This window comes from Arvicola amphibius, chromosome 10, assembly GCF_903992535.2.
Source record: "Arvicola amphibius chromosome 10, mArvAmp1.2, whole genome shotgun sequence".
Classification (NCBI taxonomy): domain Eukaryota; kingdom Metazoa; phylum Chordata; class Mammalia; order Rodentia; family Cricetidae; genus Arvicola; species Arvicola amphibius.
In genome coordinates this window covers 72,851,241-72,865,985 of record NC_052056.1, presented here as the reverse complement: position 1 = coordinate 72,865,985, position 14,745 = coordinate 72,851,241, and the positions used below count along the sequence as shown (strand labels likewise).

At 47.9% G+C, this 14,745-nt stretch overlaps 1 protein-coding gene across 6 annotated transcripts in view; it reads left to right on the top strand.

Annotated features, from left to right (window-relative positions):
* The first annotated feature begins 10,445 nt into the window (after positions 1–10,445).
* Vwa5b2 (von Willebrand factor A domain containing 5B2) overlaps positions 10,446–14,745 on the top strand; it is a 16,087-nt gene continuing 11,787 nt past the window's right edge. For 4 of the 6 annotated variants that reach the window (XM_038345238.1, XM_038345237.1, XM_038345239.1 and 1 more), the window contains exons 1-4: positions 10,446–10,584; positions 10,666–10,836; positions 13,192–13,411; positions 13,580–13,737. In XM_038345238.1, the coding sequence (XP_038201166.1) occupies positions 10,446–10,584; positions 10,666–10,836; positions 13,192–13,411; positions 13,580–13,737 (688 nt within the window). Of the gene's footprint in view, positions 10,585–10,665; positions 10,837–13,191; positions 13,424–13,579; positions 13,738–14,745 lie in introns of all 6 variants that reach the window. The other 2 variants (XM_042055885.1, XM_038345240.2) reach the window with 1 other exon arrangement.

Below are 14,745 nucleotides of genomic sequence, written 5' to 3'. Positions count from 1 at the left end.
GTTATGAGCTGCCATGTGGGTACTGGGAATTGAACCCAAGTCTTCTGGAGGAGCAATCAGTATTCTCAACCACTGAGCCATCTCTCTAGCGCCATGTTCTTATTTTTATTATGTATATGGCTCTCTTTGTACTTATGCTTTAAAAAAAAGACTTATTTATTTATTATGTATACAGTATTCTGCCTGCATGTCATAAGACGGCACCAGACCCCATTACAGATGGTTGTGAGCTACCATGTGGTTGCTGGGAATTGAACTCAGGACCTTTGGAAGAGCAGACAGAGCTCTTAACCGCTGAGCCATCTCTCCAGCCCTGCTCTTATGTTTTTATCGTTTGTTTGTTTTGCTGTGTTTTGCTGGACCCTCTCCCAAGGTCCCCATACTCCCAATTTACTCAGGAGATCTTATCTTTTTATACTTTCTACTTCCCATGCAGATTAGATCTATGTATGTCTCTCTTAGTGTCTGCATTGTTGTCTAAGTTCTCTGGGATTGTGGTTTGTAGGCTGGCTTTCTTTGCTTTATGTTTAAAAACCACCTTTGAGTGAGTACATGTGATGATTATCTCTCTGTGTCTGGGTTACCTCACTCAAAATGTTTTCTAGCTCCATCCATTTTCCTGCAAAATTCAAGCTGTCGTTATTTTTTCTGCTGTGTAGTACTCCATTGTGTAAATGTATCACATTTTCCTTATCCATTCTTTGGTCGAGGGGTATTTATGTTGTTTCCAGGTTCTGGCTATGATAAATAAAGCTGCTATGAACATAGATGAACACATGTCCTTGTGGCACGATTGAGCATCCTTTGGATATAAACCCAAAAGTGGTATTACTGGGTCTTGAGGAAGGTTGTTTCCTAATTTTCTGAGAAATCGCCATACTGACATCCAACGGGGCTGTACCAGCTTGCATTCCCACAGTGCAGAAGTGTTCCCTTTTCCCCACAACCTCTCCAAGCTGTCATCAGTGTTTTTGATCTTGGCCATTCTTACAGGTGTAAGATGGAATCTCCAAGTTGTTTTGATTTGAATTTCTCTGATGACTAAGGATGTTGAACATTTCCTTAAGTGTCTTTCAGCCATTTTAGATTCCTCTGTTGAGAGTTCTCTGTTTAGGTCTGTACTCCATTTTTTTTATTGGATTATGTGATCTTTTGTGTCCAATTTCTTGAGTTCTTTGTATATTTTGTAGATCAGACCTCTGTCTGATGTGGGAGTTAGTGCAGATCTTTTCCCATTCTGTAGGCTGTTGTTTTGTCTTATTGATCATGTCCTTTGCTTTACAGAAGGTTTTCAGTTTCAGGAGGTCCCATTTATTAATTGTTTCTCTCAGTGTCTGTGCTGCTGGGGTTCTATTTAGGAAGTGGTTCTCTGTGCCAATGCATTCAAGTGTACTTCTTACTTTCTCTTCTATAAGGTTCAGTGTGGCTGGCTTTATGTTGAGGTCTTTGATCCATTTGAACTTGAGTTTTGTGCATGGTGAGAGATATGGGTCTATTTTCATTCTTCTACATGTTGATATTCAGTTATGCCAGCACAATTTGTTAAATATGTTTTCTTTTTTTCATTTGATATTTTTTGCATCTTTATCAAAAATTAGGTGTTTGAAGATGTGTGGACTGATATCTGGGTCTTCTATTCAGTTCCATTGATCCTCCTGTCTGTTCTTATGCTAATATCAGGCTGTTTTCAGTACTGTAGCTGTGTAGCAGAGTTTGAAGTCAGGGATTGTGATGCCTCCAGAAGTTCTTTTGTTGTACAGGATTGTTTTGGTTATCCTGGGTTTTTTGCTTTTCCATATGAAGTTGAGTACCGTTCTTTCAAGGTCTTTGAAGAATTTTGCTGGGATTTTGATGGGCATTGTGTTGAATCTGTGTGGATACCATTCTAATTCAGTTACTGTAGACTCATTTTTTTTGTAGACAGGTATTTTGATATCTGGCAAGGTAAATTCTAGTTTTTCTTTTTCTTTTTAAGTGTTTACTAATTTTCACAATTTATTTCTTCATGTAAATGTTAAAGAACATTTTTTAAATCTCTTGCAGAAAATACTCTCAGAGCCAGACGGTGGTGGCACACACCTTTAATATCAGTATTTGGGAGGCAGAGGTAGGTGGATCTCTGTGAGTTCAAGGCCAGTCTGGTCTATGAAGCGAGTTTCAGGACAGCAAGGACTACACAGAAAGACCCTGTCTCAAAAACCACACCCCCAAAAGAAAATCCTCTCTGATTTGATTTGGTATTGCATTGAATGTGTGTGTGTGTGTGTGTGTGTGTGTGTATGTGTGTTGCTTTATTAGGAAGCTGATAATGTTCATTATTAAGCCATGCCATCTTTCTGCTTTATTTGAATCATTTCTATGTGTGTGTGTGTGTTTAAATTTGGGTTTTAATGTTTCAGAGATTTTATAAATTCTTAGTTAAATAAATTCTCTAATGATCTATAATTGCATATGTGTGCACGTGTGTATTGACTGGAGGATATATATGTACTGGGGCACATACATGCTTTGAACCCACTCTCTAGCCCAGGTAGGCTTTGAGCTTGTGGTCCTCTTAATCTCAGCCTTTACATCTGGAGTTGTACAGAGGCCTATACCTCCAGGCTCAGCTCAGACTCCCCTTTGTTGTTTGCTGGGTTTTGAGCTATAGTCTCACTCTGTTGCCCTGGGTGGACTATAACTTGCTAGTAGCCAAGGCTAGCTTCAAACTTGCAGTGATCCTCCTGCCTCTGCATCTGAAATGCTAGGCTTATAGGTGTAAGCCACCATGCCCAGCCTGGCTTTAATTTCTTAGATTTCCCTGGTTGATAAACTCTTTACTACTTTTTAGTATTCTCTGCTGTCCCCACCATCACCTTTAAGTCTTAATTCTGTAACATGTACCTGTAATCCCAACAGTGCAGGGGAGGTAGGAGATCCAGACTTACCCTTGGCTATAGACTGGTCACTTTATTCCCTATTCTTAACATTTCTCTCATGATCTTCCATTAGTTATGAAAAGGTTTTGCGTCTCAATAAACCCGTCTGCCAACGCAATAATCCAAATTAGACCAAATCAAGCCAAATTAGAAAAAGCCCAAGTTTAATGGATGCCAGCGCTCCTGAGTGGCCTTCCAGTCCCCAGAGAGGAGACTGGGAAGAAGACCGAAACTACATGTTTTTTCTCTAGAGGACAGTTTAAATACTCTGTGGGAGTGGTCTTGAGCATTTCTGGGGAAGGGTCACCAATAGGTGGGTTTTCCCGGACGTCCTGGGTTTGATCCCCACCACCCAAAGCAAATGAAGTACATCTGACTACACTGAGAAGTACACTGTGCCTGAATTAGAAGATTCTAGACAGTTCCTGATCGTAAGGTCTCTTACCTACAGCCTGGAGTACTTGGTATGGGATGCTGTGTCAGGAAGACCACTTAGACAATAGTCTGGGAAACATAGCAAGGCCCCATCTCAAAACAACGCAGTACTAATGCCAATTCTTCCAAACTTACTATCAGGTTTAATGCGATCCTTAGTGTTGCTGTATCGTTTGTTCTGTTTTACTCTTGTTTTCTGTTTTCATGGGTTTAAAAGGTTTTCTACAGGCTTAAACTTGGTGTTTAAGGTCACTTGCCGCCCTTCCAGAGGACATAGGCTCAGTTCCCAGGATCCACATGGCAGCCCATAGCCGTCTGTAGCTCCAGTTCCAGATGATCCAATGCGCTCATTTGGATCCACACAGACCTACGTACGGACAAAACGCAGGCACATACAAATAAATCTTTTTTTTTTTTTTTTTTTTTTTTGGTTTTTCGAGACAGGGTTTCTCTGCAGCTTTTTTAGAGCCTGGCCTGGAACTAGCATAAATCTTTAAAAACAAATAAAGTATATTCCTTTTGAATTAAAAAAAATGGCTTGCATTTTGCACTCTAGGGTGCTGCGTCATCAAGGCTCCGCCATCTGCTTCCCAGGCTCTAGCTGTCCTGCAGCTAACTCTCCGGCGTGTCCCTGAGCCCGTGGCGGAGACGTTTCCTTCTGGTGGCAGTCCTCTGACAGCTCCGGCGTCAGAGGCTGGGTTCTTTTCATTTTTGTTTTTCCAGATAGCGTTTCTCCGTGTTGTAGCTCTGGCTGTCCTGAAAATCACTCTGTGACTCAGCTGTCCTTGAACTCACAAAAATCAGCCTGACTCTGCCTCCTGGGTACTAGGTTAAAGGCACTTGCCACAACACTGGCCTGGGACTTTCTTTCTTTCTTTCTTTCTTTCTTTCTTTCTTTCTTTCTTTCTTTCTTTCTTTCTTCCTTCCTTCCTTCCTTCCTTCCTTCATTTCTTTCTTTTGATTTTATTTTGGGACTGGAATTGGATCAGCGGTTAAGTGAACTGGCTACTCCTCCAGAAGACTGGGTTTCAAGTCCCGGCGTCCATACAGAAACTCACATCCTGTTCCTCCAGTTCCGGAGGATCTGATCCCCTATTTGGCCTCCTCAGACACCAGGCACATAAGTGGGGCACAGACATATATTCAGGCAAAACATTCTTACATATAAAATAAAACAATAAAAAAAAAATAGGTCTGGAGAGGTGGCTCAGTGGTTAAGAGCTCACAGCACTCTTCCAAATGATCTGAGTTTGATTCCCAGCACCCCCTCCAGGCAGCTCACAACCACATCTGCCTCCAGCTGCAGGAGAACCATGCCTCTGGCCTCTGCATCTGCTTGTACAGACACACACAATTTTACAAGTAGTAAAAAATTAAAATGCGTCTAAACTTAATTTTGTAAATTTATGTACTTTTATTTATGTGTACTTATCTGTGCACCTGTGCCAGCGGAAGCCAGAAGAGGGCATCTGACTTCCTGGAGCTGACAGACAGGTGATTGTGAGCTGCTTCGTGATTCAGGGAATCAAACGCTGACCCTCTGAAAAAGCAACAAGTACTCTTAGCCACCGAGCCACCTCTCCAGCCCTGTCTGGAATTATTATCATCCTTTTGAACAGTGCATTTGGCGTGGTGTGATGTGTGTGTGTGTGTGTGTGTGTGTGTGTGTGTGTGTGTGTCACATGCCATAGTGCACATGCAGAAGTCAGAACTTGGGAGGCAGAGGAAGATAGATCTCTGTGAATCTGAGACCAGCCTGATCTACAGAGCAAATTCCAGGGCAGCCAGGGGTATACAGTGAAGACAGATGCTAAAAAGAAATCCCACACTAGTTCAGAATTGAGTATAATAAAGGATTATTTATTTAGAGATAGACTCACAGATCACAGTCCTCTGTGCATGCTTTACATCAGCACGCCCAAGTGGGCGGGTGACTTAAACAAATTCCTACAGCAATACAGGGAAAACCTGTCTCAAACAAACAAACAAAAAGATTAGCCAGCTGTGGTACAGGCTGAGGCAGGAAGATAGTTGTGTGAAGACTGTTTGGACTATATTATCAAGACTGTCTTAAAAAACTAAAACCTTGCCAGGCATGGTGGTTCATATCTTTAATCTTAACACCAAAGAGTCAGAGGCAGACAGCTGTCTGTGAGTTCAAGGCCAGTCTGATGTTCATCAAGAGTTCCAGGCCAGCTAAGACTTCATAAAGATAACCTGTATGAGAAAAAAAACCAAAATTATATATAAGCCACTCTTAAAAAGTACATCAAGATTATTCTAAAATGTATATGAAAAAGCAAAGGAACTAAAATAATTCAAATTATTTCTAAAAAGCAAAAATAGAGGATTCATCTTACACAATTTCTTGCCTTATCTTCAATAATCAAAATTCTGATCTGGGCAAAATAACAAATATCTAAGCATCATAGAAGACAAAAAGCTAAGGCTGGAGAGATGGCTCACTGGTTAGAGCACTGGCTGCTCTTGCAGAGGACCTGGGTTCAACTCCCAGCACCCACATGGCAGCTCACAACTGTCTGTAACTCATACAGATATATATGCAAGCAAAATACCCAATATACATAAAACAAAATAATCATTAAAAAATTTTAAAAAGGAAAACCAAAAGCTACCTTTGTTATGGTTTTGGTCCTTGTCTCTTTAAGAGGCAAGCCACGCCCACTCCCTCCCCCTTCCGCTGAGGCAGGCTGATCTTCAGCTTCTGGCCTGAGCTTGCTCTCTTTTTCCATCTTCCTCTCGGAGAGGCAGCTTCGCCTCTGCCTCTCTTCCCCCCTCTCACTCCCTCTCCCTCTCCCTCTCCCTCTCCCTCTCCCTCTCCCTCTCCCTCTCCCTCTCCCTCTCCTCTCCCTCTCCCTCTCCCTCTCCCTCTCCCTCTCCCTCTCCCTCCCCTCCCCCTCCCCCTCCCCCTCCCCCTCCCCCTCTCCCTCTCCTCCCTCTTCCTCTCCCTCTCCCTCCCCCTCCCCCTCTCCCTCTCCTTTAATAAAGCTTTATGTCAGCCGGGCGGTGGTGGCGCACGCCTTTAATCCCAGCACTCGGGAGGCAGAGGCAGGCAGATCTCTGTGAGTTCGAGACCAGCCTGGTCTACAAGAGCTAGTTCCAGGACAGGCTCCAAAGCTACAGAGAAACCCTGTCTCGAAAAACAAACAAACAAACAAACAAAAAAGCTTTATGTCTATTTTCTGTGTCTGTGCCGTTCACCTGCCGCCGCACCGCCTGTTCACCTGCCGCCCTGGTTACACGTGTTCCGTGAGTCTCCACGCAGCTATGCGCAGCTGCCCAGCTACTAAGTTTTTAAGAACAAAAACCTTTAGACAAGCATAACCAGAAGACTTTTAATTAAAAAGTTTGAAAATTGAATTTTATTTATTTTATGAGCATATTTATGGAGGAGGAGCACATGATGTCACAGTATGCATCCTTCTGCCATATAGGTTCTGGGGACATATAGGTTGTCAGGCTTGGCAGCAAGTGCCTTTACCCACTAAGCCACTATCTCATAGGTCCACAAACTGATATTGACAGATGCAGGGGCAGTTCAATAGAGGAAAAGATAGCATTTTATTATTTATTTATTTATTATGCATACAATATTCTGTCTACATGTATGTCTGCAGGCCAGAAGAGGGCACCAGACCTCATTACAGATGGTTGTGAGCCACCATGTGGTTGCTGGGAATTGAACTCAGGACCTTTGGAAGAGTAGGCAATGCTCTTAACCACTGAGCCATCTCTCCAGCCCAGCATTTTATTTTTATGTATTTTATTTGGTTAAGATAAGGTCTCAGGGGCTGGAGAGATGGTTCAGTGGTTAAGAGCACTGACTGTTCTTCTAGAGGACACCGGTTCAATTCCTAGCACCCACGTAGCAGCTCACAACTGTCTATAATTTCAGTTCCAGAGGACCTGACACCCATGGCAAAACACAAATGCACATAAATAAATTAAAAAAAAGATGAGGTCTCATACAGTCCAGGTTGGTTTCAAAGTCAAGATCCTCCTGTCTTTGCCTTCCAAAAATAGTATTAAATTTTCTTTAAATTGCATATATTTGGGACTGGAGAGATGGCTAAGGGGTTAAAGACACTTGTTCTCACAGAGAACCAGGGTTGGGTTCCCAGCACTTACATGATGGCTTACAGTCATGCAAAATTCCAGTTTGATGCCCTCTTCTGGCCCCTTTAGGCACCACGTGCATACACGCACGTCCTGCGTTTCATGTGCATACATGTAGGTGACGCATTCACATATCCTGTAGGAGTAAATGCTCTCTTTCCACCATGTGGGGTCCGAGAACTTAGGTTTGCCAGCAAGCACTTTTACCCTTACCCACTGAGCCATCCCCAAATAGTTTTGTTTGTTTTAGTTTGGTTTGGCTTTGATTTTCGATAAGGGTTTCTGCATGCAGCCCTGGATGTCTTGTCCTGGAATTCACTGTGTAGACCAGGCTGACCCCAAACTCTGAGATCTGCTGGCCTCTGCTTCCTAAGTGTTGAGAGTAGCCATCACCCGGCTCCAAATAGTATTTTTAACAAATAGTGTGAGCTATTGGACTCCGTATGTAAAACAAAGAGACAAACAAAAAACCCCTTTACTTCACTCTCACAGCCAACAAAAATCACACTGGCCCATCCATGCCTGTAATCCCAGCACTGGAGAGGCTAAGCTTAGAGAACTGCCTCAAATTTTAGGTCAGCCTGGTTTTAAAGTGTGAGACCCTTTTTTTTCTTTTCTTTTCTATTTTAAAGAGGTCCACTGGTGGCACATCCCTTTAATCCCAGAACTCAGGAGGCAGAGGCAGCCGGGTCTCTGTGAGTTGAAAGCCAGCATGCTACATGCTGAGTTCCAGGACAGCCAAAGCTGTTACACAGAGAAACCCTGTCTCGAAAAGACAAACAAAAACAACAACAAAAACACCTAAAGGGGGATGGGACAGAAAAATGGCTCAACAGGCGAAGGCCAAGCTGTTTCTGTCCTACTAACAAAAGAGAAGGTTGGGATTGAGGGTTCAGGTGCTCAAAGAGGCAAGGGTTACTCCTAGGAACGCATGGTGATGGAAACTGGATTTAGCTGAGTTAATAAGCGGGGAGTGGAAACGCCCGGGTCTGACTGAAAAAGCCATTCCCCTCTGGCTGCTCCCACCCACAGCTCTCCTTAACTTCTCTTTGCGGAGCTGGAGTAGGGCATCTTTCGGAGCCCATGCATGGGTGAACCCAAACACAGCATCCTCTCATTTCCCGAGATTCTTGGACTCTTCTCTCAAGGTCCTGGGGAAAATCTTACAGAATTTCCTAACGTTTCGCTTTGGAATACTGTCAAACACACGAAAACCCTGCAAATAACAGGGACCTGCTTTTCATGCAACAATATTTTTCCTCAGGTGTTCCGCTGATGGTGGGGGCGGGGGCCACTGCTGTGACAGGAACAGTCCGCGCCCCCCTGGGAAAGCAGGAAGGCTTCATTCTCAAAGCCCTTAAGTAAGCAAGCCATCTTCCCCACTCCCAGCAGAGAAAGGGGAAAAACGCAGTGACGGCAGAGCAGGCTGCTTCCGGGTGGGGCCGTTGCGGCAGTAATGGGGAGCCTCGACTGAGCAGAGTTCAGTTAAACGAAGGCACATGCTGCGAAAGGGGAGGTTTCTAGGTAACTAAGAAGTATTTTATTTCTTGCGGGAACCAGGCTTAGATGGTGGGACGCTGGTTTCCGCTGCAATTACGAGGGAGGGTCACTGCAGTGAATGGCAGTCCACCAAGGGCGGGGTGCTGGTGGGTGGACCACTGCAGTGCTGGGAAGGGGGTGTGTGTTTGCAGACTCGGCTGCCCTGGTTTGCTCACGAAACTCCCTACCTCCTCCAGAAGGATGGAGAGAGGTGGGGCCCAGAGGCCTCATTCTGGCATTGGTGGGGGTCGTGCAGCGGCTGGGATGTTGTCTCTGCACTGCGGAGTCTCGCCTGGCTCCGCCGGCCTGGGTTGACACGGAGGCGGTACAGTGCCCAAAAGAGCGGAGCCGCAGCCCCCACCACAGTGGCGGGTGGGGCAGAGGCGGGCTGGACAGGCGGCCCCTGGGAACCCGGGCCGGACGACCAGCAGCCGGACTGGCGTCCGTCTCCCGGCTCACCGGATCTCAGCTGTAGTTCCTAATCGGACCCTGCAGGTGCAGGGACAAGGGCAGCCTGGAGCCCAGAGGAGGCATCACCCACTCTAGTCTGGTCGCGACGCCCACAACTCCGCCAAGAAGTGACGGTGAGGCTTGAGCTGCCCAAAGGGAGGGGGTGATCCCAAGACCCACCCTGTAGCATCCCTGGTGGCTACCTTAGCAGCCATCTAGTCTCAGGCTAGCCTGGGCAGGGAGAGGCGCTCTAGACAGATTACTTGGACTCCCGCTGCCGCTACACCTCTGCACATCTGACCTCCCCAGACACGTTTTCACATCCCTTTCTTGTTCTTCCTACTGCAACCTTCCAAGCCAGTCTGCAGCCTCTCTCAGTACTCCAGTCTCGAAAGGCAAGGAGCAATAAAGACTGCAGCCCTTGTCTCACCCGGGCCCTGGGGACCCTTGTGAGCTAGGGGCGCCTGGAACGATGCTGGCCCTTTAAACCTTTGCTCTCCAGAGTATCTTCCATCCCCGACAGCTGGCAGCCGTGGGGAGCCCCGAGGAAGGGGGCAGGTACGGGGGCGGTGGCGAGGCCCCGAGAAGGTGCAGGAACAGCTGTGGAACTCCTCCCCCCCTCCCGACACACATCTCCCTCAGGGGGACTGGCGGGCGCCTGGACTGGAGGGTTAACCATTAACCCTCCACTCCCCCGCTGCCGAGAGCTGCCCTACGCTCCGGCTACCCAGGTAACAGGCGAGGATGCCCATCTTGCCATCCCCGCACCCCCCTTTCTTATCTGCTCCACCACCTGTCTACCTGGAGGCGGGAGGGGGGCGGGAAGGGGCTTCCCTCCCGGCTCAGCCCTGCGCCCTCTGCTCTCCTGAGTTCCCAGCCAGAGTTAGGGTCGGGTAGCATAGCTAGCCTTCAGGACGCAAGGAGGGGCGCCCCTCATCCAGCCCCTGTTCACGCAGGGTGGGCACCATGCCCGGCCTGTACTGCCCCTCCAGCTGGACACCGCTGCCGCTCACTGACTCGTGTGTCCGGGCCTACGCCAAGGGACCCTGTCTCAGCCTGCGGGCTCGGCTCACCTACCACAACCCGCAGCCCCAACCGGTGGATGGTGAGGCCTGGTGCGGGCGAGGGGAGGTAGCAAGGGTCGGGGTGGGGGGTTGACAGCGCATCTGCCCCATCCGGCTTGCAGGCGTGTTCGTGTACCCGCTGGCCGAGGCGGAGGTGGTATCTGGCTTCGAGGCCGAGGCAGCCGGACGGCGTGTCTCCTTCCAGCTGCAGAGCCGGCGCCGCTTGCAGGCCCCCTGCTGCCGTGCTCTAGGTCCCGGACTGGGGACCTCTCTGCCCCGCCGCTGCTCACAGGGTAAGTAAGCTCTGAGCCCGAACCCTCACGCTCGAATGCCAGCCACTGCTCCTGCACCCTCGTGCCTCCCGCCCATCTTCTTTCTTTTTCCAGACATCGATTTTATTTTCCATCCATTGTTTCATCCCTTTATCCAATAATCATGGACGGACACCTGACCTGGACCTGGTGCTGGAAGAATGTGACCCAGGCCAAGTCAGAGGCTTGCAGCCAGGCAGCCAAACACTACCCCTACTGTCCAGGTGGCCATAATCTCTTTAGGATGTGGCAGAGAACTCTCTTTCCCAAGGGAGCGCTCCCCAGTCCCATATCTCTTTGGCTATACACATGACCCAAGTCCCCGGTGTGAACTGACTAGCTCCTGAATCAAATGCAAAGCCCTGCCTAAGAAACCAGGTTCTCACTCTGTCTTGCTAGCTTCGCTCGGGTACCGGGTACCACAGTACTTCTGCAAGGGCTGTTAGGCATTTCTGCTCTATCATCCCCGGATCTAACTAGCCCATTTGTGCTCGTTCGTTGAGAGTTACTCAAATGCTTCTTACAAAGTTCTCCCTGGTCCTCCACAAATTATTGATTGCACTCTTCCCCTTGCTCCTCAGCCAGAAGCGCTTAAGAGGGAGAGTAACTGTCACCGCATCTGCTTGTCTCTCTCTCCTGCAGCATTAGCGCCTGTGCTCAGGGCTGTGCATTGGTCATCTGTAGGCCCCATTATCTAACACAGAACCTGGGACAAAGGGACCCAGTGAGTGCCAAAGGGAATGAAAATTCCACCCTGTGCTATATTCTGTGGTTTGCTTCCTGTCCTTTTGTTTATTCATTTATATGCTCTTCTGATTCTTGCCCATACGACTACCGGTAAGAAAAGGGACAGAATCCAATGGTGTTGAGAGTTGGATTAAGCCTCACAGACAGGTAGAAGCAACAATAAGGTCTTGGTTCTGGCCCCAGGAATGTTCCAGAAAGAGGAGCCAGCATTTAACTGGAAGAGCAGGAATTGCTGAAGTGGAGGTTAGGGATGATGGTATAAACAAAGATGATACCAATACAGGACCCCAAGTGATTTTCAGCATGTGAAGCCTATAAGTTCCATACTCTCTACAAAGAGTATAGGATGTACATTATTTCTCAATTGGTAATGAAAGTGATGGTTGTAGCCCTTGAAGTTTGGGTGCTTTGCATTCATTAGTTCATTTATTCCTCACCGTAATCTTCAAGATATAATTTTGTTCTCCATTTTATGTATGAGGAAGTGAAGGGCTCCCAAGAGGACTGTCAAATGACACAATTAGGAGTCACAGAGCTCAGGCTCAAAGCCTGTCTTCTCACTGTGTCACCCTCAGCTGGGTGGAGGGGCAGCTCACTTTGTTCTTGTTTGTTCGGTTGATTTTATTTATTTATTTTTGAGACAAGCTCTTACCAAGTAGCTCTCGCTGACCTGGAACTCACCATGTAAACCAGGGTGGCCTCAAACTCTCAGAGATCCACCTGCCCCTGCCTCCTGAGTGCTGGGATTAAAGGCGTGCGCCACCACCATGCTGGGCTTGCTTTCTCTCTTTCTGTCTCTTCTCTCATGCCTACTTTTTTACTTACCTTCCTTCTTTTTATCTTTTTCTTCCTTTAACTTATTCATCAAGTATTTCTGGCAAGGATGAACAAATGATTGCTGTGAGCTAAGGCAAAGTGGGGCTGTAAAGGTAAACTGAGGCCAGACTGTAGATGGTACCCACACCAGCAGTGAGGTAAACTGAGGCCAGACTGTAGATGGTACCCACACCCAGCAGTGATGATGCTTTCAACCCCACCTGTCCTCAGAGAAGCCTCCTTTCTGAAGAGAGCCTGTGCTCTGTGTGGGCATGCTGCTCTGTGTTCTCCAAACTGCTTCTAAGCTGTTGCTGCCCCTAACCTCTCTGAGAGTAGAAACTTCAGGAGCCACCCTAGTGGGCCCTGGGGAACCCTGGACCGTTCATGAACAGAGGGTTTGGGACACATTGGGTCCCAATCTAGAGGGAGGTGTCTGTCCACAAGGTAGGGTCTTGGGGGTGATTGCAAACTAAGGTTGAACAGGAAGGGCAGATATGGGGATAAGGGTCCTCCAGGACCTTAGGAATGAAGATGCGGCCCTCTTCAGTCCTCCATTGACTGTGATGTTGTTGTGCTCTTGTCTGCTGGCCCCAGATCCCTCTATCACCTGGACACTCTCTCCACCATTCACTTCACGCGCCACCCTGTGTCATGTGCTCACCAATTACACAAAGTCCTGCTTTGCCAGACTTTGTGGTGACTCAGTTTCCACCCCTCCCACTGTCTTTCCCCATCCTCCCTGCATTCTCTGACCCCTTTCCTTACTTATCATAGGTCATCTTGTCTTGGATCTGGCCCAAGCCCGGTCCACGCTGGTGCTGCCCACTGGCCTCGTTGCTGCGGCTGGTACCATGACAGTGACCCTGTGCAGCAGCCGGGAGTTGCCCTCCAGGCCTGATGGGGTGATGCATGTGGCCCTGCCCACCGTGTTCACCCCACTGGCCCAGCCAGGCCTGCCAGGGTCCCCCAGGTCTCCGGGGCTCTGTGACGACAGGTTGGGCCTATGGTGATTTCCTTCCTCCCTCAACTTCTCTGGGTCTAGTGAGGGTGAGGGGGCCCCAGGGATGGGCAGAGTGAAGAGGGTGGGGGGGAGAATCAGTCAGCCAGAAGGGCTTGTGACCTTCACAGTAGCCCAACAAACCCTCCTCATGCTCCCTTCTAGCCCCACAAGCTGCTTTGGGGTGAGCAGCCCTGAGGAGGAAGGGCAGGCCTGGGATCAACCAACTGCCCCTCCGGACGTGTTCTCAGGCCCTGCCCACTGTCCTGCTCCATACACCTTCTCCTTCGAGATGCTGGTGACTGGGCCGTGTCTATTGGCAGGTAGGTGTGTCTGGCCTAACCTAGCCACCCTACTCAGTGTGGCAGACTGGGATATAATTCACAGCTCATAGGTGAGAGAAGAGGGGTTAAAAAGAAGACAGAGACCTGTCTTAGGAACCTCTAAATAGTATTTTTAGTTTTGCTTGTTTGTTTGTTTGAGACAGGGTTTCATATAATCCAGGTTGGCCTCGAACTTGTTACATAGCTGAGACTGACTTTGCATTCCTGATCCTCCTGCCTCTAATACCTGTGCTAGACTGGCTCCCACACTGTTTTTATCAATGTAATGTAGTGATGAGCTGTGGGCCGGCTTCCCGCCGCCCGCTAGCTTAAAACCCGAAATAACAACACATAAATTGTATTCCTTTAAACACTGCCTGGCCCATTAGTTCCAGCCTCTTATTGTCTAATTTTCACATCTTGATTAACCCATATCTAATAATCTGTGTAGCACCACGAAGTGGTGTCTTACCGGGAAAGATTCAGCATGTCTGACCTGGTGGCTGGCTTCATGGCATCTCGCTCCCTGAGGAGAGGCACAGCGGTCTGTCTCACTTAAGAGAGGTGTGGCAATTGACTGAGCCATCTACCTCACTTCCTTCTTCCTGTTCTGTCTACTCCACCCACCTAAGGGCTGGCCAAGGCAGTTTCTTTTTTTTTTTTTTTTATTTTTTTTATTTTTTTTTCCTCATGGTTTATTTTTTTTTATATTTAAAAATTTCCATCTCCTTCCCTCCTCCTCCCCCCTCCCTCCCCTCCTCCTCCCCCTCCCCTCCCCTCCTTCTCCCCCTTCCCTCCCCTCCCCTTCACCCATACCTCCCCTCCCTCCCTCTCAAGGCCAAGGAGCCATCAGGGTTCCCCATTCTATGCTAAGACCAGGGTCCTCCCAACTCCCCCCTGGTCCAGGAAGGTGATCAACCAAGCTGAGAAGGCTCCCACAGAGCCCGTCCATGCAGTTTCTTTATTAAAACAGAAGACCCTCCCACATCAATGTAATCCATTTATATA